The following is a 26,161-nucleotide window of genomic DNA, read 5'->3' as shown; positions in this document are numbered from 1 at the left end:
ACATGAAGGTAACATACAAATTATGCAAAATGAAATTAATGAAATTAACAAAGGTTTATATGTAAATAAACTAATAAATCACACTTGGTCAAATCAATCAATAGGTCCATTATCAAAACAAACGGTGATCAAAACATAAAATAAAAATAAATTAACAACCCTAATCATAAAAATATAAACCTTGATTAATGACGAAATCATAAGATTACAAATATAATAGGTCCTAAAATGCTAATACTCCATTTTCTAAAATGGGCTACCTCCACCATAAAAACCCTTTCTTCTTCAATCCTCTCGAAAACACTCACACTGCTCTTGAGCGAAGGCATTATCCCCAGCTTCCTCCACCAGAAAAACCCTTTCTTCTTATCCATTAATTTCTCCATTTGCATTTGCATCGCCACGCACTGGCTCTGCTCCCTCACCACCTCTTCTTTCAGCTTCTTTATCTCCATCTGTTGAGCGTTGATATCTCGTTTCGCGGGCATCGAGCCGGGGGTTCGACTCCGGCTGTGTTCGGACTCCTCATTATGTTGAATGATCCGCTCCAATCTACGTGCTGGTTGAGCTTGGTTTGCTAGGAGAACAGCACTTGAATCACTGTCACTGCTCAAACGGGCAAACGTTCGTTTTGAGCAGCGTGCAGGGATGCTTCTGGTGAGAGTTTTTGACAGTCTATCAATCTACAGAGAACTTTCCTTTCTTGCTTCAACACACATGGATGTGCCTGTAATAGTGTAATCAAGGATTTAAATAACTTTTTCGGTCACGTTTTCGATCGCGTCGCGTTTATCGCAGTTACGGACATAACGAATGTCATCGCAGTCACTGCGGATGCCGCGGTCGTGAATTATTTTAAATTTTACACAACTTATCATAAAACATAATATTTATAATTATAATTATAAGGAGTCATTTTTAATGATTTTTAGAATGTTTTCTAAAGTTAAAATGATATATATATATAATATAGTTTAACCATATAGAAGATTTTAAACTCTGATAATAAGATAAGATAATTAATTCATGATAACATTGTGAACACTTTTTTCCTCCTTTCTTCCTACTCTCTTATCTCAACACTCAAGTATAAAAAAAGGTAAAAAAAACTCCAAAACCATAACATGTTTTAGCCTAAATCCAAAGCGTGAATACTTTTTTCTTTTTCTTCAACAATCTTCAACTTCGATGAAGATTCCTTTCTCCGATTACAATGAATTTCACTCTGGCGAGACTCGCAAAACAGGTTCGTTCTTCCTTTTTACTTTTTCATTTTTTTTTCTTTTTAAATCTCAACATGAATGTATAAAAAACGTAAATTTGAAAAGAAAGAAAAAAAGGCTTGGTGACGATGAACACAAAAAAAAATCTTTCCTTAAGTTTTTTTTTTACAGTAACGGTTGGAATAACAGTGATTGCGTCCCGTTATCGACGCAATCGTCCGTTTCTCGTTAAATTGCGGGCGCAATCAACCGCGATCGGTGTGAATCTGTGACTCACCGCAAAAATCATGAATAGCGGTTTCGAACGATGGGTCAACTGCAATATCGCGGCCGCTATAGTATTTTCAGAACGCTATTTGATACCCTGAGTGTAATCTCTGCTTCATAGAGCTATTTCATATTTTACATGAAAAAAAATTGTAAAATGAATCAAAAGTAGTGACAGTTCTTTTAGGAAATACAACCCCTTAATGTTTTATTCGGATTCATGTTCCTAGCACAACTCCTACTTGGGAGTAGAATAAGATAAATGATACAAAATAAGAGGGAAAATAACTCACTTGTTCATGTCCCCTTATCTTTATAAAACCCCGCAGCAATTCCCTTTTGTAGCGGCAATCACCAGTTTCAACTGCCCAAATCGGTAGGTGAATAGTTCTAGAATCCTTGAGCCTATTATAAAAGGAGAGGGACAAGCAGGTTTAAAGCGTATTAGCGCTTGGGGCAATTCGAGCTTGAATCGAGCTCAAAATAAGCTTGAAGCGAGCTCAAAATCAAGCTTGAGAAATTTTTTTGAGTTTGAGTCTTTCCGAGTTCGAGTTTCAATATTATATTTTGAATTTGAGCTGAGCTTGATAATTTTTAACTCGCAAGTTTTCGAATCGAGCTTACTAAGTTTTTGAGTTTGAGTTGAGTTTAGCAATATTCGAGCTTGACTCGGCTCGTTTACACCCTAGGTAAGGTTGCACAAGAAAAACAGTTTTATCAGGATACCCTAAATCATTCCGCTTTCTGACTCTGTAAAAATGTTTATTGGTTTGATTATTTCATCTCCAAACTTGAACAAGCCTAGGAAATACTAATAATACTTGTGTTAACTGTCTAGGGAAGAGACCCATGATAATGGAAATTATGATTTCACCTGTAATCCATACAAGAACATGTTCCATCTTTGACATGGTGGAAGTAGGAAGCTATTTTTCAAGTTTAACAAGTATCCTTAGGCATGCCAGTGCCACTGTAACATCCAACAAATGATGAAAAGTGAAAAGTACAGAGGGAGAGTTGCTCCTTTCATAAGAATAATCCGATGATCAACTACCAACTAATAATATCCCCACGTGACTTGTCTCTATCCTCGTTGCTCACCATAGACTTTTACTTTTCTTTTTCAAATAACGAAATTGTTACAATAGGAAAAAAGGAACTTGTGGGGGGAAATCATGATGCAATAAGATCAGGTGTTTCAGCTTCAATTGATAACCAAGCGGTTTGTACTTTGCCTACCCAATTATCCAACCGCTCGCGTAACGATTTGATCTGTGGAATCCCCAAAACTCTCGGCTGCACCCAAGAGACATGTATAGTTCCCTCAACTTGATCAATTGTGCCCTCAATCAGATGAACCTGTAGCAGAGATTCACGTAAAGGTTATACAGGTAATCTTCAGGCGTTTTAACTTTCTACTATGGCTAGTGGTTGTAGGCAGAGACTGGACTTGTACGAGTTCACTTACAGACAAGCTCTTCATAAGAAGATGTTCAGCATCCTCAATCGACAGTTTTGTTCGCTCAGCAATAACTTTTAATGGAATGGTTCGGTCCTCAGATGGGCGGCTTCATGGAAACATATTGTAGTTTAGTGTTTAACACTTTACACATACAGATATCAGCAACTTACTCTGAAGTCTAAACTGATCCATCAGAGGACTCTGCAAACACGCACCTGAATATAATCTCCATTAAGCATAGAATATTGATTTTTTCCAAGAGCTTCTTCTCATTCTCAACCAAGGCTGGTTGGTCCCTCAATGCAGCGTTGTGCACATGACACAATTCTTGATAGCGAGCTAAATCACCTGAGTTGAAGGCCTGAAGAATATGGAAAAGCCACTCAACCCTAGTCCCCAGAAGACTTGTTATCTGTAAAAGATGCCAATGATGTCATCATCTCAAACACAATAAAAGTGTATATAGTTATGTATATAGACTAAAGCAGTGATAGTCAGTAGGAATAAAACCTAAAACACTAGACATTTTCATGTCAACCTTCCACAATGACTAATAAGCATGCAACTGCAATACCATGAAAGAAAATACAAAATGAAAAGAACGTCTTATCATATGGAACTTTTCAATCACTACTTAGGCTCCCTAGCACCTCCCACGTACATCTAACTTCAAGATCTCAAAGTAGGACCTATCGGCCTTACTTTGGTGCAATTAGAAACGCAAATACTCTGAAATGTCAATTGTACATAATTATACAGTGAAAAGTGCTTACACATTTTCACATTCGAATCAACATCAAACCAAAGAATGCCCACAGATAGCAGATTGCACAATAATATGGAAAGAATGCTATACCAAACAAACATTTAGTTTGTAGCATAAGTAAACTTACTTTTATTCTAAAGTCATGATGCATTGAAATGTTACAATCCTTTGGAAGTTTCAACTTTCAGGTTGAACCATGATTATAAATAAACCTATAAAGCTAATAAATTCTCATTATCATGCATCTAGTTTCCTTGTGTTCCTACAATGGACAATCAACCACTACATAGATCATCTCCACAACAGTTAACCTACACCAAGATTATCTACATTATTCATTTAACCACTACATTATTCATTTACAGCCCAAACTAGGTTAAAACTAAAAGTAAATTTTAACCAGAAATAGCAATATGCCTCAATGAACCATTAAATAGGCAACTTGCATTATCAAACATTAAAAGTCAACTAATGGGAGCTTAAATCATTAATGGCAAACAAGGATGAATACAATTTGAATTAAATAGACAAACAAACAACTAGCATGACAAGGAACTATTCTGTCTGGGGAAAAGAACAAACAGCAATTTATGGAAAATTAAGAAACTTGATTTTCTTACAATAGGATGAGCAAGCAGTTCTCCAAAGTTGTAGATGTTATCTCCCAGAAGAGCGGAAAGGGAGAGATCAAATGCCAAATCCTACAAAAAATTAAAGGATTAAAATAAAATGAAGTAAAAAGATACATATATCTACTGACCAAATAAAAGCAGTAAACTTCCTTTATTTTATTTATTTTTCCATCTACTTTTAACGACTGAGGTGCAATGGTTAGTCCTCAGCCTTTCCAGCTGCAAGGCAGACTACTTAAGCCCATTAGCCATGCCACAATCAGCATTACCTTCCAAATGTCTCTCATTTTACGGTGGTTCTATTGTCAATTATATACCTGGCAACTAGATTCATCTATGTTATTATAAACAATATATATTGAAGATAAGGGGATGTATAGCATGATAGAAGGCTCAAACTAGTAAGACTAGAATTTCGACTTTCAAGCAATGCAGCACATGAATCGGTTGATAAAACAATAATATATTGCAGGGACTCTGAGGAACAAGGAGTTTGTAATATCAAATCCTAATAAACAAGTAAACTTATGAACTCAAGTAGTATCAAAAGATATTCAATTTCGCTGCCAGAAAACTCATAAATCTATAAAAACATACCAGCTTAAAAGATTCTGAGAGAGATGCCACTGATGTGTAAGCAAGATATAGTAGAGCATTTTTGTAGAAGTCAGCAAATTCTTGGAGAAACTTATGGTATTGAGATGAAACCCAATAATAGCTAGCATATACAGATGGATCTATGTCAGTCATACCGTCAAGGGTACTCTTTCCATCATCAAGAAGTTTCTTGCACTCCTTTTGGTCACCCTGCTCAAGCTTGAATTTGGCAATTTGCATCTTAATATAAAAAATAGGCTCTTCTATGCGCTGCTCTTTAGTGGCTTGAAGCTTTTCGATCACACCTTCTAGATAACAAGTAGAAGCTTCTTTGTCAGAATACTGCCGAGAAACTATAACAGAAAAATGTGCAAGCTTGAGAAGATTAATCTTGGTCTCGAAGTCGGTGATAAAATTATGATACAACTGTATCAGTGCATCTCCAGCCTGAAATTAAGAGAAACAAGTTACGGGAAGTTAGATAACCTATCCAACATCTAGTGCGTCAGTACACTTAGTTCATTTACCGCCACACTTATTTATGTAGGCATGAATATATATATATATATAAACAAAGAGTATATAAACAAAGACTACTCTTTAATAATGAGAACCATTAACTAAACCACACTCCAGATTAGGTATCCAAAGTCCAAACAAGACAAGCTAAATGAGCCAGGCGACCAAATAGGAAACCATGATTGAACTTTCCACATGTAGCATACAAAAAAAAGGGGTAACGGAATGTAACATGAGCTTGCCCCTAATCACTTTCCTTCTACAATAAAGATTCCCCCCCCCCCCAAATAATAATAATAATAATAAACAAGTAAAGATGTGAAAGCTTTAGAAGCTAATGTTTCATAATTCATTCATATGACTAAGATATAACATAAGCTTGCGCATCTCACTTTCCATTCTACAATTACGAAAATAATTCTCTAAAAGTAAACATATCAAAACTTTAGAAACTAACGAAAATTGCATTCCATAACACTCTTCAATGACAAGAAAAAAAATTACAATCAACAAGTATAAAGAAAAATTAAACTGAAACCATCTTCCCCAATTATCTTCGAGTTATTGAACATCACAGTGATAAGCATTTCTTTTTATTTATTTTCAATTTCAAAATAAGAAAGCTAAAGAAGGAAAATGGTCCAAATGAAACCCCAGTTCTATACCAAAATCCTAACTTCTCAAACTCAATTAAAAAAAAAAGAAAAAAAGAAGAAATCAACTCCATTCAAAAACCTTAATATAGAAGAGATCTACAAACCGTAAGCCAAAAACGAAAGGAATATAGAGGAACCTGAAAGACGGTGAGAGCAACGAACTGCTCAAGCTTGAGAGTGAGCTGATGCCAAAGCTTCTTCTGATACAGATCTGCAAGAGAACTATACCAGTCGGCTAGCTCTGGATGCTGATTTCGAAGAGACTCCAGATATTGCAAGGCCGCCATCGATCCCGACTCCACTACACAGTCGAAGCAACCAAAGAGAAGCTGAAGCCTAAATAGGGTTTTTTTTCTTCTTCCGATTTTTGTTTTTGTATATTATTTATAATATTAATAACTGAATTCTTGGAGGGGGGGGGGGGATTTGTCTTGTGCTCAAAGAAAAGAATTAACGGAACACGAAAAACGCAAAAGTACAAAGTCGGGTCGGGGTAAAAAGGCAAACTGAGGAGATGTATCAGGAAATGTGGGTTAATATACAGTTAATATACGGTATTATTAGATATATTAAAAGATATTTAATAAATTTGGTTTAGCGCTACCGGAAATATTGAGTAATAATAATGTAGTAGGTCTAAATCATGAAGAAATATTAAAAAATTTGGTAACCGGCAAACTTAACTTGTCGGTTTGTGTCGATCTAAATTAAAAATATATCGATCCATATCAATATAACAGGTAAAAATATGACAAAACCGATCATGAAAAGACAATATCAGTAAAGTCCTACCGGATATATTGAACGTGTCGATGCTTTAATATAAGTATCGGCACTTTGTGAATTTAAAAGAGAAGTAGTTTTAGCGCCTATAAAGTGTCAATACTTTATAAAAATTTATCGATCCACAACTATATAACAGGTAAAAATATGAAAAAACCGGTATCGAAATGATAAAATCGGTAAAGCGCTACCGGATATATTATAAAATATCAACACTTTGTGAATTTAAAAGAGAAGCAGTTTTAGCGTCTATGAAGTGTCGATATTTTATAAAATGTATCGATCCACAACGATATAATAGGTAAAAATATGATAAAACCGGTATCGAAATGATAAAACCGGTAAAGCTCTATCGGATATATTGAAAGTGTCGATACTTTCATAAGTACGGGTAATAAATTATCAATACTTTCAAAGAAATAGGTAATTATCCTATCGAAAGTATCAACACCTGACATAAAAGTATCGACACTTTGGTAGTTGTATCGATTACATATAAATAACATATCCGATGAAAATATAAAAGTCATAGCTAAATATCCTTTGAAAATAGATAGAACATACGAGTTTTTGAAATCGAAGCGTAATTGTTGCTGCATTTCAAAAGGCGTTTCTAAAGCGAAGTTTGTTTGTTTGTTGCTGCAGTCGAATCGAAAAGTATGTTGTCGAAACCCTAGTTTTTTATTATTACAGTAATCGGAAATAGGGTCTTTATGTGTTGTTTGGGGTTTTGGAGTAAAGAAGCATTTGAGACTAATTACAGGTAGAAAGTGATATTCAAGGTAAAATATAAATGTCGATACTTTTATTAAATATTATAGGTAGAAAATGATATTATAGGATGTATAAATGTGCCGACACATTTTGTAGTGGCCATTCAAATTCTTTTGAAGAAAATCATTTTACAACAAGAGTAGTTATCTATATTTGTATATTGAATAAAGTGTATGTAACAAGTATTTGATTTGATTTGCGTAAACTGATATATGAAGGAAAAATTGAGTCAATGGGTTGAAAATTGTTGGTGGCGCAGATTACTTTGAAATTGAGGCCGAGACTCGAAAGCAACCAAATGGTGGATATATGTACTTCTAGTAAGTATCAATGTCTTTTTGTTATTATTGTTGAAATGGTAATTGGATTAAAGTATTTAAGAACTTTAAATTGATTACAAATTTTAAATGTTAACAGTATGGCCGAATGCAAAAGGATGAAGGAAGATGGCACACACAGCGCTTCGGTATGTAAAATGAAATTGACATTGAGTATTATTTAGTATTAATGTACTGATTAAGAAACGTTTATGCTTAATATTAGGTGACAAAAGATGTGAGGTCGAAATGGAATTCGATGAGTGATGCTGAAAAGGAACCTTACATCACACAGTCAAGGAATGATAGTAAAGAATACAAAGAATGGAGGAAAGCACATGAAAAGAAGGTATTCATTAAACTTGTAAATACGTTGATACAAAATATATAAGAACTATAACATTATATATTGTTAAAAAATGTAGGAAGGGTCGACAATGTGCAACATTAAAAGGGTGAATTCATTAATTAAACACCTTAAAGAGAAGGGTCAGTTAAATGTACTAGGAGAAATAGGGTTTGGATCGTTGTTAAGAGTAAGGGATCGACATATTCAGAGGGAATTATGTCGATCCTTAATGGTGCAATTTGATGTCAAATAATGTATTGCTAAGTATGGTGATTTTTCATTTCCTCTCGGGATCCCATGTGCTGCAGCCGTATTGGGGGTAGAAAATGAAGGCAAAAGTGTTGTAGAAGTCTCTAAGAGTAAGAACTGGAAAGCACTTGCCTCCAAATATGGTTTGAAGCAGAAGGTGACATATGTTGAACTTGAAGAGGAAATCAAAAGTGGATCTTACGGGGGGATGAGCTGAAGGCCAGAGTTCTATCGTACCTTGTCGGGATCTTTTTTTGTCCAACGGGTGATACGTCAACGAACAATGACTATATGAAGCTCATTTTCGATGAAGGCTTGAAGGGTGAACTCAATTGGGCTGAATATGTCCATTCGAGATTGATTGAATCAATAATCACCTTTAAAAAGGGCAGCCAGAGATACCTCAAAGGGTGCATAGCAATCTTAGAGGTAACAATCTTAGAGGTAAATGAGTTGAAGAACTTTTTTGTGTTTTTTATATAAAATGATAGTATAGTTATTATATAAAATTATAAATTTTATTATAAATGCAGGTTGCACTGTTCGAATTTTGGTCGGGCTGTGAGGCATTGTCGGCTTATGAAAGAACCGGAGTGGCACGCATCCGTGCATGGGGGAAATAAGAGGTGGTTAGAGTGATGGCGAAGTTGAAGTTTGATAGACCGAGGAAGCAAGAAAGGGTAATAAATGTAATTAAATAATATTAAGAATATAATCAATGTCTTAATATTATAATTTAATTTTGAAGGTTATTGGCAAGGAGGTAGAGGAGGCAGAGGAGAAGAAAGAAGAGATGGTTATATTGGGGGATGACGGTGAGGAAAAACATAGTAACTTCGACATTTTGATGTTTGAATTGGCTGATATAAAAAATCAATTTGATATCATGCAAAGACAATCAAGAGTCGAAGAGAAACTTGAGAGAGTCGAAGAGAAAATTGAGAGAGTCGAAGAGACGCTTGAGATGCATAAGGGGGAAGTGGAAGGAAAAATAGATGGAGTGGTGAAAGAAGTAGAGGTGTTGAGGGGTGAAGTGGTGAAAAAAGTTGAGGTGTTAAAGGGTGATCTTAAGATGTTGACGGGTGAAAAATTTGATGGAGTGGTGAAGGAGGTTGTGGAATTGAGGAGTGAACTTACGGGGGTGGTTGATCAATACTTGGATGAATGAGAAAAATTGAATGGTGAAATAAAAGAGATGAAGAGCTATGTAGAGCAAAAATATGATGAACTGAAAAATATGAAAAAGAAAAGAGGGAGGAGGAAGAAGAAAAGATGGAGGAAATGAGGAGGAAGGATGTCGATGTGATCTATACACCAGAGAGTGTTATAGATGCATATTTGGATTCGGAATGTCATGCACCCCAGAAGAAGAAGCAGAAGGTAAGTTGAATAAAAGAAAACTTAATTTGATCTTTATCATGTTGTTGTGACAAAAATTTGTATGCAAAATTGTAAGTTGAAAAAGAGGATATTCCAAGAGGAATTGATGACATCGAAGCTGCAATTTGTGATTATTTATGGAATAGTGGGTTAGAATCGGGGTAAGTGAAATATATTGTTTTGTGAGTGATATTTAAATATTTCATGACAACATATTAATCCTAATGATTCATACAGATATTATGTAATCTCAATAGGAAATCAATTCGCTAGTGTATACGACGTTGCAACGTTGAAGCCTACATAATGGGCTGGCGGTGTGGTAAATAGAAAGTACAAAATGTTAAAACTTATTGAATATGTTCTAATTGTGTAATTAATTTTGTTAGGTTATTGATTTGCTCGCCTGGACAGTATGCTACGATTCGAAAAAGTCACTCCGGTTGGCTACCTTCCATACTACTTAGCGGAGAGTTAAATTAATAAATGTTGAAAAGTAGTGTTATAGACGGTAAATTAATAATGATTGTTGTGTAATTGCAACAACATGCGTTGGATGCCAACAACAAAGAAAGTGTTGAGAGTATTGCTACCTTTTGGGGTCCCATATTGGATAACTATGTGAAATTCACCGACTGTGAGAAGGTAAGACACTATACCAATTGCAAATGTTGTTTTCGGATATAGAATGTTGAATTTTGTCAAATTGGGTGTGAAATTTGTTGCAGATCATGATCACAATAAACTACCATAATTCACATTGGTATTTGTTGGTGTTGGATATGGTAGATCGTGTTGCAACAATATATGATAGTATGTTTACATCTGAAGCAGCTAAACTGAAATACAAGTAATGTATGTGTATGTATGTATGTATGTATGTAGTATGTATGTATGTATGTATGTATGTATGTATGTATGTATGTATGTATGTATGTATGTATGTATGTATGTATGTATGTATGTATGTATGTATGTATGTATGTATGTATGTATGTATGTATGTATGTATGTATGTATGTATGTATGTATGTATGTATGTATGTATGTATGTATGTATGTATGTATGTATGTATGTATGTATGTATGTATGTATGTATGTATGTATGTATGTATGTATGTATGTATGTATGTATGTATGTATGTATGTATGTATGTATGTATGTATGTATGTATGTATGTATGTATGTATGTATGTATGTATGTATGTATGTATGTATGTATGTATGTATGTATGTATGTATGTGTATGTATGTATGTATGTATGTATGTATGTATGTATGTATGTATGTATGTATGTATGTATGTATGTATGTATGTATGTATGTATGTATGTATGTATGTATGTATGTATGTATGTATGTATGTATGTATGTATGTATGTATGTATGTATGTATGTATGTATGTATGTATGTATGTATGTATGTATGTATGTATGTATGTATGTATGTATGTATGTATGTATGTATGTATGTATGTATGTATGTATGTATGTATGTATGTATGTATGTATGTATGTATGTATGTATGTATGTATGTATGTATGTATGTATGTATGTATGTATGTATGTATGTATGTATGTATGTATGTATGTATGTATGTATGTATGTATGTATGTATGTATGTATGTATGTATGTATGTATGTATGTATGTATGTATGTATGTATGTATGTATGTATGTATGTATGTATGTATGTATGTATGTATGTATGTATGTATGTATGTATGTATGTATGTATGTATGTATGTATGTATGTATGTATGTATGTATGTATGTATGTATGTATGTATGTATGTATGTATGTATGTATGTATGTATGTATGTATGTATGTATGTATGTATGTATGTATGTATGTATGTATGTATGTATGTATGTATGTATGTATGTATGTATGTATGTATGTATGTATGTATGTATGTATGTATGTATGTATGTATGTATGTATGTATGTATGTATGTATGTATGTATGTATGTATGTATGTATGTATGTATGTATGTATGTATGTATGTATGTATGTATGTATGTATGTATGTATGTATGTATGTATGTATGTATGTATGTATGTATGTATGTATGTATGTATGTATGTATGTATGTATGTATGTATGTATGTATGTATGTATGTATGTATGTATGTATGTATGTATGTATGTATGTATGTATGTATGTATGTATGTATGTATGTATGTATGTATGTATGTATGTATGTATGTATGTATGTATGTATGTATGTATGTATGTATGTATGTATGTATGTATGTATGTATGTATGTATGTATGTATGTATGTATGTATGTATGTATGTATGTATGTATGTATGTATGTATGTATGTATGTATGTATGTATGTATGTATGTATGTATGTATGTATGTATGTATGTATGTATGTATGTATGTATGTATGTATGTATGTATGTATGTATGTATGTATGTATGTATGTATGTATGTATGTATGTATGTATGTATGTATGTATGTATGTATGTATGTATGTATGTATGTATGTATGTATGTATGTATGTATGTATGTATGTATGTATGTATGTATGTATGTATGTATGTATGTATGTATGTATGTATGTATGTATGTATGTATGTATGTATGTATGTATGTATGTATGTATGTATGTATGTATGTATGTATGTAGTATGTATGTATGTATGTATGTATGTATGTATGTATGTATGTATGTATGTATGTATGTATGTATGTATGTATGTATGTATGTATGTATGTATGTATGTATGTATGTATGTATGTATGTATGTATGTATGTATGTATGTATGTATGTATGTATGTATGTATGTATGTATGTATGTATGTATGTATGTATGTATGTATGTATGTATGTATGTATGTATGTATGTATGTATGTATGTATGTATGTATGTATGTATGTATGTATGTATGTATGTATGTATATGTATGTATGTATGTATGTATGTATGTATGTATGTATGTATGTATGTATGTATGTATGTATGTATGTATGTATGTATGTATGTATGTATGTATGTATGTATGTATGTATGTATGTATGTATGTATGTATGTATGTATGTATGTATGTATGTATGTATGTATGTATGTATGTATGTATGTATATGTATGTATGTATGTATGTATGTATGTATGTATGTATGTATGTATGTATGTATGTATGTATGTATGTATGTATGTATGTATGTATGTATGTATGTATGTATGTATGTATGTATGTATGTATGTATGTATGTATGTATGTATGTATGTATGTATGTATGTATGTATGTATGTATGTATGTATGTATGTATGTATGTATGTATGTATGTATGTATGTATGTATGTATGTATGTATGTATGTATGTATGTATGTATGTATGTATGTATGTATGTATGTATGTATGTATGTATGTATGTATGTATGTATGTATGTATGTATGTATGTATGTATGTATGTATGTATGTATGTATGTATGTATGTATGTATGTATGTATGTATGTATGTATGTATGTATGTATGTATGTATGTATGTATGTATGTATGTATGTATGTATGTATGTATGTATGTATGTATGTATGTATGTATGTATGTATGTATGTATGTATGTATGTATGTATGTATGTATGTATGTATGTATGTATGTATGTATGTATGTATGTATGTATGTATGTATGTATGTATGTATGTATGTATGTATGTATGTGTATGTATGTATGTATGTATGTATGTATGTATGTATGTATGTATGTATGTATGTATGTATGTATGTATGTATGTATGTATGTATGTATGTATGTATGTATGTATGTATGTATGTATGTATGTATGTATGTATGTATGTATGTATGTATGTATGTATGTATGTATGTATGTATGTATGTATGTATGTATGTATGTATGTATGTATGTATGTATGTATGTATGTATGTATGTATGTGTATGTATGTATGTATGTATGTATGTATGTATGTATGTATGTATGTATGTATGTATGTATGTATGTATGTATGTATGTATGTATGTATGTATGTATGTATGTATGTATGTATGTATGTATGTATGTATGTATGTATGTGGATCTCTAGGAAAGTTCCCCTTGAAAAATTTCAAATTTGTGGAGCATAAGAAGAATAAGCAATTGAATGGGTATGAGATGTTATCATAAGTAGAAAGCTTAATTTATGCAGGATTCATAATTGACATGTGTGGTTTTCAAATTTTGTAACATATATAATTGCGGCATGTATGTGATGATGTGGATGGAATCGATCGGTTCTACAGGGGCAACTAGTATTTTATAAGTGGAATTAAAAATTCGTTTGTGGTTAAATTGTTAAAAGTCGTAGATTGAATGTTGTGGTTTACAATACTTAACGTTCTGACAATTTGAATATAGGTTGTTGGAGAGTGGGATCGATCGCGAATATTAAACGATCTCGTAAGCCACAATCAAAATCAACGAATACATGAGATAACAAAAGCTTCCATGAGACACAAGAATAACAAAAGGATGCAATGATATAAATGTAGGGTTAATTTTGTATAAGATTTATAAATTTGAATGTGAATGTAATTATGTATGAGATGAGAAAAGTTAGCAGTAGGTTGTTGTACATGTTTCTTATACACATTAAGAGTCATGCTGATACGTACGATATAAATATACCGGTATAAATATACCAATTTTATGATAGAATAGGTCTACAACATGTATCGACACGTTTTAATTTTGTGTCGATACTTTTGGACCAGAATGAATGCCAAACAGGGTGTACCCATAAAGTGTCGATCTATTTATAAAAAGTATCGATCCCAGAAACATCGAAACCCATAAGTATAATGTAATAGGTAATTTTGCAATGTAACCGGTATAAATATACCGGTTTTCTAAGAGAATAGGTCTACAACATGTATCGACACTTTTTAATTTTGTGTCGATACTTTTGGTCCAGAATGAATGCCAAAAAGGGTGCAACCATAAAGTATCGATCCATTTATAAAAAGTATCGATCCCAGAAACATCAAAACCTATAAGTATAATGTAATAGGTAATTTTTCAATGTAACTAGTATAAAATATATCGGTTTTATGGGAAAATATGTCTACAACATGTATCGACACTTCTTAATATTGTGTTGATACTTTTTGTCCAGAATGGATGCCAAAAATGGTGAACGCACAAAGTGTCGATACATTTTCAAAAAGTGTCGATCTGAAAAACATCGAAACCCATAATTATAATGTAATAGGTAAATTTACAATGTAACCGGTATAAATATACTGGTTTCATGAGAGAATAGGTCTATAACATGTATCGACACTTGTTAATATTGTGTTGATACTTTATATCCAGAATGGACGCCAAAAAGGGTGAACGCACAAAGTTTCGATACATTTTTAAAAAGTGTTGATCCCAAAAACATCGAAACCCATAATTATAATGTAATAGATAATTTTTTAATATAACCGATATAAATATACCGCTTTTATGAGAGAATAGGTCTACAACATGTAGCGACACTATTTTATTTTGTGTCGATACTTTTAAATAATGCGGTTTTTCTTCCTTTATTATTTATATTACATATATAGTAAACCCTAAATAGACAAACCCTAAAAGCAATTTTCTTCTCTTTCTCTCTGACGAATATCAGCGTTCATAACAGTTACGATCAGTTATTCATGTAAATTTATCGATATTATGGTATTGATTTCCAGATTGGACAATTTGTTTTCCTTTCTTGTGGTCGATAGTTATCGAAACCCTAATTTTTTAAAAAGTCTTTGAAAAGAGGCGTTAGGTTTTAAAGTTTGTTGTTTGTGAATGGTTATAGGTTGCAAGTTCAATCTTTGTTCGCGAAGATGATAACCTTCAAATAGAGCCCTAGCGTATCAATATTGAAGAAAATCGAAACCGACCAATAAGTATCAATGTATTCATGTAATTGTTCTTGAAATGGTAATTGGATTAAAGTATTTAATCCAATTTAATTGATTCAAATCTTTACAGACTGACTGAATGCAAAAGGATAAAGGAAGCTCATAGTCATGTTGACAGCATAGCTAATAAAACCCCTTACAGGGTCCAAATGGTAAGCTAGGAATTGGTAAGGCAAGCTTTCTTTGAGGGTTTAAGGTTTAGAGCCCTCCAACGTAAGGATTGCATGATTGAACATTACGTATAATAGTTGTATTCAGTTGTTGAAGAATTGTTTTTAATTTTATATAAGGATAGTTTTTGTGATATACGTTCACGTTTCGGGACCAAGTAGTTAGATGCGTGCATTAGCCTATATCCTCGAGGCAGAGCACAAGAAATCTGGCACTTAAAGATTTACCAATAGCGGTAGCTTTTGCTTTGCATGAAGACCGAACCTAGAATCAACTTTGCAATTATGCCTTTCATGCTGAAGAGAACCTGCTGAATAATAAGATTTGCACACAACTTCAAGCATTTTAAATCCTAAACCCAACTACTCACATAGAAAATTATGCAACAGAGATGCCAATCATGTGAAGAATTGGGTTTAGGGTTTAAAATACTTGCAGTTATGTGCAAATCCTATTATTCAGCAGGTTCTCTTCAGTATGAAAGGCATAATTGCAAAGTTGATTATAGGTTCGGTCTTCATGCAGAGCAAAAGCTACCGCTCTTGGTAAATCTTTAAGTGCCAGATTTCTTGGGCTCTGCCTCGAGGAAATAGGCTAATACACGCATCTAACTACTTGGTCATGAAACGTGAACGTATATCACAACAACTATCCTTATATAAAATTAAAAACAATTCTTCAACAACTGAATACAACTATTATACGTAATGTTCAATCATGCAATCCTTACGTTGGAGGGCTCTAAACCCTAAACCCTCAAAGAAAGCTTGCCTTACTAATTCCTAGCTTACCATTTGGACCCCCAGGTTTTATTGGATATGCTATCAACATGATTAACCTGGATAATCCCAATTACAGAACTGATTCCGGTCATGATTGCGGGAGACTATAGTCTACAGATTGTTTGGCATTTATGTGATGATGCGGATGAAATATTAAACGGTCTCGTAAGCCACAATAAAAATAGACTAAGAGAGTAAATTTTGTTAATGTAGGGTTAATTTTGTATAAGTTACATACGATTTATAATTTTGTATGTGATGTAATTATGTATGAGATGAGAAAAGTTACCAATTGGTTGTTGTACATGTTTCTTATACACAATAGGAGTCATGTTGTTACGTACAATATATGGGCATCGTTGTCATTCCATTCCGTCTTCGAAAAAATCAGTTGATGTAGGTTGTGTGCTTGTATTCAAACTGAGCTTGACTTGAGGACATATTAGTTTGTTATGCCCCTCATCGTTGCAGTACCCACATCGCCTAATTTTCTTCTCGACCTTGTTCTTCGGTACTTCTTTTCGCTTGCGTTGTTTTCATTGAGGGTCACAAACGTTGTTTACTACAATGCTCTGGTTGACTGAATCATTCAAACCAAACGAGTTTTCTAATTCTTCTATTTGTCTTTTCATCTCATCTCTTGCGGTTTTGAAAGACGCGTCTGTCTTTGATGCAATGTAGCATAACCTACTTGACGTTGAACGTAGAGCAGCAAACCTTGCCATTTGCATCACTTCTGGAGACACATTCAAGTCAACATAACTGGGTGCAGAAGCCTTCGCATCATTAGTCCACCTACTTTGAATCAAAGACCTGGGCAAATATGTGTAATCCAAGTGCTTCAAAATGTGAAGTTGATGGTGACACGGAAGTCCAACGATCTCGAATTTTTTGTATGAGCAAATTAGGGTTTTTGTACGAGAATCAAAACTAATTTCAAATTTCCTATTTTTTTCTTTGTACTTTGACAAAATATAATTTTGACATTCATCTAATAAGGACTGAATCTCTTCCTCAATCCGGTACAATGTCTCCTGTAGAAGTTCATCTTGGAACGCACGAAAAGATTCGCGGGTAAAAATCGCAACAGCATGGCTTTCAAGGTCAACCAGTTTTGTAATCTGGAAGGGCTTCGTATGGGAACTTAAGTAATCCGCTTTCAACTCGTTCATACGCATTCTACTAATTCCATATTCAATTGCACGAACAACATCTAAATATGTCTTATTGTGTTTCAGTACAATCACTAGTGAAGCATTCATAGACTTGCACCTTTGTGTTGAGCGAATATTGGCAAAGAAATGACCGTTTAGATATGCTTGTGCCCATAAGTGATGTGTATTTTCCTTCTCAATCACCCATAGATGCTTTTCGACGTTGAATTCTGAAACAACCGAACGCCATTGAATATCAAATTCCTCGGTTGTCCACCAGGAAGCCATGCATTTTGAGAATGCTGCTGTAAATTTTGGGTCACCAATGTTAGCTTGTGCATTGCGAGAAAGATGTCAAGAACATAATCTGTGCTTAGCATAAGGGATAACAGATTTGATAGCCCTCTGCATTCCCCTATCCCCATCGGTGACAACTGAACTAGGTGATTTATTCATCATGGCTTCTAAAAAATTCTGTAGCACCCACTTGAAAGATTGAGATGTCTCGTCAACGATTATGGCAGTGGCAAACACAATTGTGTTATGGTGATGATTGACACCGACAATAGGAATAATTGGTCGACCATACAAATTATCTTTGTACTTTGTGTCGAACGCAATTACATCACTGAAGCATGTGTAATCCGATCTTGATGTAGAATCCGACCAAATAAGATTATACAATGCCCCTGATTCGTCTACCGAGTATGTCATAAAAAACCCGGGATCATCATGTTTCTTATAATCAAAGTAGGCAATAAGCGCATTCACATCCCCATCGACGATTTCCTTTACTCTACCTCTTTGAAGTGCATTGTAGAGGTCTTTATGTGTAAATCCAACATTATGATAGCCCCCTGACTGATGCGTTAAATAGTTCATTACTTGTGACGTGCCAATACCGATCTCTTTCAATGTTGTTGCCTCATCGATATCAGCCTTACTTACAGCTCTATTAGAACGCATAAATGGTCTCATAGCAGGTGTGCACAATGCATGATTATGTTTCTGATAAGACTTACTTATAACCCACTGATCGTTTGTATTTGTTGTTGTAACTATGACTCTAGCCTTACATCATGTTCTTGTGACTGGCATATGAGCACGTTGGCGATCAACAGTATTGGCTTTTGATACTCGAAACCCTTCTTTGGAACAAAAAAATTCTTGTGTCTTCACATTCCCTTCCACGTCAAGCCGTGTTGTTCCCTTACGTGCACTAAACCCATGTTCCCATGTGAATCCCTTGTACCAAGCTTGATCACGTGAACAGAAGAGCTGACCAACTAATCTGTCAGATTCATCAACATTATGTACTTCATGGCATTCCTCGGTTGGCTTAACATTGTCTGCATCAGTATGATCCATGGCAAAAATTTTGTTGTGCAAGTTCAGTGGTCCCGGAGTTGATGGATATGTAAGCAAAGGTTCATTGAACATGTTTCAGTCGTCCTGCTTTCAATAGGATGTGGTATTGGTAGTTGTAGTTAAAGGGTGGGTATAACATTAAATTTGCAGCACATATTTAGGTATGTATAATAACTACTTAAATATGTGTCGATATATTTTCTACAAGTATCGACCCAAAAAACATCAAAACCAATAATTATAATGTAACAGGTAAATTAACAATGTAACCGGTATAAATATACCTGTTCATTAGAAAACAGGTCAACATAATGTATCGAGACTTGTGGAATTTGTGTCAATACTTATTGTCCAAGATGAATGCCCAAACGAGGTGCACACATAAAGTGTCGATATATTTATTAAAAGTATCGATCCCAAAAACATCGAAACCGATAATTATAATGTAATAGGTAAATTTACAATGTAACAGATATAAATATACCGATTTTATGATAAAATAGGTCAGCATAAAGTATCGACACTTGTTAAATTTGTGTCGATACTTTTGGTCCAGAATGAATATAAAAAATGGTGCAACCATAAAGTTTCGATACATTTATAAAATGTATCAATCTCAGAAACATCGAAACCCATAAGTATAATGATAGGTAAATTTTCAATGTAACCGGTATAAATATAACGGTTTTATGAGAGAATAGGTCTAAATCATGTATCGACACTTTGTTAGTTTGTGTCGATACTTTTTTCCATAATGAAATATGAATGTCCAACGAGGTGCAAGCATAAAGTGTCGATACATTTAAAATTGCATCGATCTAAAAAACATCGAAACCGATAATAATAATGTAATAGGTAAATTTGCAATGTTACCGGTATAAATATACCGGTTTACTTCGAAAATAGGTCAATATAAGCGCTACCTATTACATTATATAAGAGCTATCTAATATGTTATTGTACTTGATAATATTTCCGGTTAAATATCTATTTTATTATATAAGCGCTACCTATTACATTATATAAGCGATACTTAATATGTTATTGTACTTGATAATATTTCCGGTTAAATGATATAACATTACCGATTAAAATTTTAACCGATCATTTATTTAACTAATTACGTCGTTTTTAATCATTTTTTAACCGCCGCACATCAAAACTTCCCCAAACTGAGTCGGGTTACGTAAGAGTTTGGTTCATAATGGGTTCTTTGCGCCGGTTCTTGCTACAGTCGAGACTCTTACTATGTCATAGTAAATTGCATAGGCAGTGCAAGTAGACCAACTAGGGTAGCATGTACTCTCGAGATGGCTTGGACAATGTGTCAAACTGCCATAGTTAGATCGTAGAAGAATGCCTCTTTAACCCCGCGTTCTCAATAAATATCCTCAGTATTTAGAATGAAATCGTCATAGTGTCATCAATACCAGAATTGTGACTCTCATTCCGACCCTCATGACTATGTGTAGATATTTTTTGACATAATCTCTATAAATTTCAAAAGATGAATCACTATCGTTATTCCAGACATAAAAATTACTCTTTATACTCTGGAGGTATGTATCAGTGACACTTATTGATACTGGCCCATGAGTCTTAGAAACAATTAGACCTAAGCTCTAATATCAATAATTTAATTTATTATATTTTATTTGTTATAATTAAAGAATTTAAATATTATTAAAAAATCACATTTTTTAACGTATAACATCATATCTAAATTATTTTTTATCTTTTCAAAATCACTTTTTTCGATAATACTAACCATTTAAATCTTATACTAAATAATTCAAAAACCTTTTTTCAGCAAGAAAAGGAGTAAAAAAGCCTTTACTAGATTTACAGCAGGTGAGGTGAGGGCAATATTTCCATTTCCGTTTCCATGTTTTCATATAGTATATAATACATTCAACCAAATAGGTGGCAGTAAACAAAAACCAGCTTGGAGTTTATAGCTGATAAGCAAATTATTGGAATGAAGGTGCAGAAGCATATTCCAATTGGTAGCAGGGTTCAGATCCCAGACGCAGCACATTCTTCGAGGAGATTTAATAAATTATGTTCTGGAGCACTTAGAGATGGTAAAATCATGCGATTTGAGGACGGCCGAGGTTTTGTTCCGCCAGTAGCTTCAGTCTCAGATTGAAGGCTGCCTCCATCCTTCATTACCGGCAAATCAGCTCTCCTCCTTGCACTAGCCGTAGCAGATACTCGCTCCTTCCATATTCTTCCATCCTGATTTCACAACACATATGATGCAAGCCATTTATACACAATCAATGATAAGCTCATCAGAAAAAGATGATGAACTCGGGTACAAAAGATGAGTTTCCAAAGCTTACATTTAGAATTGAAGGCTCCGGCAGCGGGCATTGGATTGGTTGGTCGTTGTCCAAAGGTTCGATCGGATGTTCTACTGGTTTAAACTCAAATGCTATTTCGATTCCATGAGCAGTAGCAGTAGCCGTACCCGCAGCTGCAGCAGCAACATCGGGGTTTGGAGGCTCGACTTCCCTTTCCACCTGAACCACAATCAGTGACCTCATTAATCTACTCATGTATGCAACAACACAAAGCCTAGCGCTAGCTGCAAAAGTGAATGAGAGGTAGAGAAGGGAGAAAATGATGCAGGGTAGTTTTCAATATCATGTTGGTGCAAAAACAAGGAATTCAAGCAACATAAAGTCCTACTGCTATGACATACATTAGTCTAAACAGGCACCGTATTTCCTCTCTTTAAAATTTAAAATTTCCACATAATTTAGATATTTTTTTATAATTTCTATTGATAATCTATTTTTCTGATCGAATTCAATACCCAATGAGCCAATTTAACCATCTATATTTTTCATATAGTATCAAATAGAACAGACTATTAATCAGGAAAATATGGGTTTATCTTATTTTCGTAATTTCTGGGTTTGAATCAACATACTCTTTTTTTCATCAAATGAATCCAAAATATTAAGGAAACTAAAGAAAGACAGATCAGGAATTGATATTAATATTGATATCTTAAGAGTGCATCAACCAAATCCAACATAAACCAGGAAACAAGAAAATTGAAACCCCCATCCCCCCCCCCAAAAAAAACAAAAGAACATATAAAAAATAATCTTTAAAAGTACATGTTCCTGATTCCACCCAAGCAGATCCATGGGGAGGGAAGAGAGAAAAGAGTTCTTACAAGAGCACTCTGGGATCGTCGATGGCCAGCCTTCCCAACAGAGAATCTAGGGAAAATACCAACCATGTTGAAACTGTATTTCTGACAAAAGGGTCCTCCGATCTTAGATATGTTCAAGACAAAAGGAAAATGTCAACCAAAAACCAGAGTCTATATGGTGCAAGCACAAATTGTGATTTTAAGGGCTCTCTGGAGCCAAGCATAAAAGGAAAGAGAAAAGGGAGAGAATATGATAAGGTTAGGGTTGGCTTTAGTTTTAAGTTTGCTTGGCTTAATGGGTTTTTTTTTTGTCTGTTTAGATTAGATTCTCTGTCCCTTTGGAAGTAATATTTTATTTACTGGTGTGTTCGTAATAGTTTACTATTACATGGGAATCGGTAGAGGAGAAGGATGTATTAACGGAGAGAAGAAAGGGTGTCATTGGAGAGAATCAATGTGTAGCAAGTGGAGTTGAGAGAGATGACAACCCATTAACTTTAGCCAAATGGAGGTCGGTGAGTGGTTGGGTGGCTTTCAAAGGCAGCCGCATTACTGTAGTGTGTCCGAGGTCTATCTATCTGAGCTGTCCCACAACCGGACCTATCTAGCTAGAGGTTTAGGCTTTCTAGGAAGTCAAAAATATATTTTTAAACATATTACGGGTTAAAATTATTAAAATAATACAATTTTATTTTTTATATCAAAATTGCACCCAAAAAATTCTATTTTCTATAATGATATTCATTTTTGTCATATAGTATAAAAGCATGCTTACGTGACAATGTATTTTAAAAGATTGGTATCATTTCACATACAAAATATAAATCATATTTATATTTCAGGTAACCTAACACGTAAGTAAAGGTGTTTTTGTTAAGAAATAATCTTTCAAAAAACGTTATCACATAAACCCTTTCGTTTAGGGATCAACGTTAGATTTTATATTAAGGTAAAGTACATGTAGACACATGATTTCGTCTTACCCTCACTATCATAATATTTATATTATATAATATTATTAATTTTGTTTTTTACATTTATAGGCCCAACAAACATTTACAAACCCTATTGGTCCACTTGTGTCTGACCCAATAAGAAACCCTAAGGCATAGTAGGGTTCCTAATGTTCCAGTGTCGTCTTTGTGGTCAACCGAACGTCTCATCCAGCCGTATCTCCCAGCCGAGAACTCCTCACCATGCACGCCTCTCCAACAGTCCGAGTTCTCCGACGCCAACGTCCATCACCAATGCCACGCAACACAACAGAAACATCAAAGAAGCATTAGAAGTGTAGATCAAATAGGACTCTCCTAAAAATAAGATTCGTTTCGCATTATAAATAAGTGTAAAATCATCCATTTGTAACAGATTCGGGGATACAAATAGGGATGAACATGGGTCAGGTTGGGTCGGGTTTTTGGTCCACCCGACCCGACCCGAGAAGAAGGGGACCTCCACCCGTGACCCGACTCGACCCGACGAAATTAATTTTTCACCCGACCCGACCCGAAATAAAAAAAAATATATTTTTATTCAATAAAAACAGTGACTAAATTGAAAAAAATAATATATGGAGGGGTATTGTTGTAATTATTCCTAAATATATAGGGTAAAATTATATTTTTTTTTCGAGTCGGGTCGGGTCGGATTGTTTTCACCCTAAACCCGAACTCGACCCGACCCGAACACCACATAAAAAAACCTGACCCGAACCCGAACTTTTTTTAGAAAAATCCGACCCGATTGGGTCGGAACCCATTGGGTTCGGGTTAGATGCCCATCCCTAGATACGACATTACCAAAAAAATAAGAGCAAATAGACATTGATTTCAAAGCATTTGTAATCGGTTTGAAGAGAATTAAAAAAAGGTAGCATTTTTTACCTTTGTTCATTTGTTTTTTTCCTTTGTATGTTGATCTTGTCTGAGACTTGGCTCTAAAAAACCCCATAAACATCGAATGGCCGATGAATTTTTAGGGGAGGGACCGAGACTTTGATCTCAGATCTACCCTCCCCCAAGGCCTATTTTGTAAAACCAGTTTGGTTTTCGAAATGAGGAGGGGGAAAGCTTTTATAAAATGATTTTTTCCCGTGTTTTGCCGTCGATGCCGATCAACGGCGACGATAGTGGCCGGAATTTGAAATTGGGGCTTTGTTCATCATAGCCGAAGAACAATTGAGAGCATATATTTTTTTTTTGTTTTGAAAATGAAGGAAATGAGCAATTAAGAGAGAAAATTGGCTTAAATACCTAACCCGATCCAGCCCATCGACCCGACCCGATAATTCTCCGACCCGCACGTTTTGGTTTTATAAAAGGGTAAACTACGTTTTGGTCCCTCTCTCTCTTCTGGAGTTTCATTTTACCTCCATTTTAATTCCCTCAATTCCTTTAAATTCGCCCCTATCTTTGTTTCCCTTTTAATTTAATCTTTTTTTATTTTTATTTATTTATTTATTTTATTCTTATTATATTTCTTATTATTTTGTTTTATTTATACGATATTATATATATATATATTATTTTCTTATTTTTTAATCCTTTTATTATTTTTCTTATTATTTTTTATTTGCTTTTATTTTATTTTTATTTGCTTTGTTCATGCGTATATATGTATATATTTTTTATTTATTATATATATTTATTATTATTTTTAGTTTTTTAATTTATTATTATTATATTATATTATTTTCTATTTTTTTAACTTTATTATTATTATTATTATTATTATTATATATATATTATTTTATATATATATATATATATATATATATATATATATATACTATCAAATTTTGACATTATCAACCTCTAGGCCCCCTTCTTATTTTTTTCTTCATGTCTGATCAAACTTTTCTTGTTTTCGGTGAATTGATATTAGTGATTAGATTTGTTGTTTGGTTTTTTTTTAGTATCTTATATGTATGTATTTACTATTCCTTCATTATTATTTTTTAACACTATATTATATGTATGTATTATTTTTATTATTCTTATTATTATTCTTTTAATTATTATTATTATTATTATTATTATTATTATTTTTGTTTTGTTTTTGTTTTTGTTTCTATTTTTATTCTTGTTTTATTTGTGTTTATTTTTTTTCTTATTCATTTTTTTACTTTATTTTAATTTTTATTATTATATTTTTCTGGTTTTGTTTGTATTTTTATAATTAGCGTTTTATGTCTTAATCCAATTCGTCTTTTCATTTTAAAACTAACACTTAAGTATTTTTAAGGGTTTTCGTTCAGTCAATCGAAGGTAAGTAATTCGTATTAACTTTTACTTTTTTTTTAATTTAACTTGCAACTTTCTTAACTAAAGACAACTGAAAATTGCATAGTACCGAAAAGGCAGTTTAGGGGTGTTAACCCTTCATTGATTGTAACCGACTCCCAAATTCGACATATTTTTTGGTAAGACGCAGATCAGGTAAGAAATAAGGTATCTGGTTAACCCATTTTGTTTAAAATAAATGATCGATGACGACTCTAACCCAACAATTTAAGTCGAAGCCCAATTCCAGGCCCACCCGAAGGACGATTCCGATAGTACATAAATAGTCTCTAACTATAGGACATTGCTTTGTTGAGTCATACGACTATT

At 33.4% G+C, this 26,161-nt stretch overlaps 2 protein-coding genes across 2 annotated transcripts; both read right to left on the bottom strand.

Annotated features, from left to right (window-relative positions):
* Nucleotides 1-2,573: 2,573 nt before the first annotated feature.
* On the bottom strand, nt 2,574-21,899 carry LOC120145039 (26S proteasome non-ATPase regulatory subunit 13 homolog B-like). Its single transcript, XM_039158954.1, has 7 exons — nt 21,895-21,899; nt 6,260-6,476; nt 4,948-5,394; nt 4,339-4,419; nt 3,168-3,364; nt 2,959-3,058; nt 2,574-2,849 (listed from the first exon to the last, which is right to left on the bottom strand). The coding sequence occupies exons 2-7, from the start codon at nt 6,407-6,409 to the stop codon at nt 2,664-2,666; spliced, it is 1,161 nt and encodes a 386-aa protein (XP_039014885.1). The 5' UTR covers nt 6,410-6,476; nt 21,895-21,899; the 3' UTR covers nt 2,574-2,663.
* On the bottom strand, nt 21,234-22,787 carry LOC120145050. Its single transcript, XM_039158962.1, has 3 exons — nt 22,572-22,787; nt 21,727-21,906; nt 21,234-21,619 (listed from the first exon to the last, which is right to left on the bottom strand). The coding sequence occupies exons 1-3, from the start codon at nt 22,635-22,637 to the stop codon at nt 21,398-21,400; spliced, it is 468 nt and encodes a 155-aa protein (XP_039014893.1). The 5' UTR covers nt 22,638-22,787; the 3' UTR covers nt 21,234-21,397.
* Nucleotides 22,788-26,161: the final 3,374 nt, after the last annotated feature.

Source organism: Hibiscus syriacus, unplaced genomic scaffold (assembly GCF_006381635.1).
Source record: "Hibiscus syriacus cultivar Baekdansim isolate YM2019G1 unplaced genomic scaffold, ASM638163v2 tig00002338_pilon, whole genome shotgun sequence".
NCBI lineage: Eukaryota > Viridiplantae > Streptophyta > Magnoliopsida > Malvales > Malvaceae > Hibiscus > Hibiscus syriacus.
Note: the sequence above shows the minus strand (reverse complement) of the source record. Positions and strands in the feature narration are given on the sequence as shown.

What these genes read in the sequence shown, in the direction of transcription:
- LOC120145050 (XM_039158962.1), bottom strand. Translation starts at nt 22,637, where the DNA reads ATGGTTGGTATTTTCCCTAGATTCTCTGTTGGGAAGGCTGGCCATCGA. An exon ending in GACGATCCCAGAGTGCTCTT is followed by an intron (nt 21,907 to 22,571) that starts GTAAGAACTCTT and finishes ATTGTGGTTCAG; the next exon opens with GTGGAAAGGGAAGTCGAGCC. An exon ending in CGGAGCCTTCAATTCTAAAT is followed by an intron (nt 21,620 to 21,726) that starts GTAAGCTTTGGA and finishes TTGTGAAATCAG; the next exon opens with GATGGAAGAATATGGAAGGA.
- LOC120145039 (XM_039158954.1), bottom strand. Translation starts at nt 6,409, where the DNA reads ATGGCGGCCTTGCAATATCTGGAGTCTCTTCGAAATCAGCATCCAGAG. An exon ending in TTGCTCTCACCGTCTTTCAG is followed by an intron (nt 5,395 to 6,259) that starts GTTCCTCTATAT and finishes TCTTAATTTCAG; the next exon opens with GCTGGAGATGCACTGATACA. An exon ending in TTCTTATGAAGAGCTTGTCT is followed by an intron (nt 2,850 to 2,958) that starts GTAAGTGAACTC and finishes TCTCTGCTACAG; the next exon opens with GTTCATCTGATTGAGGGCAC.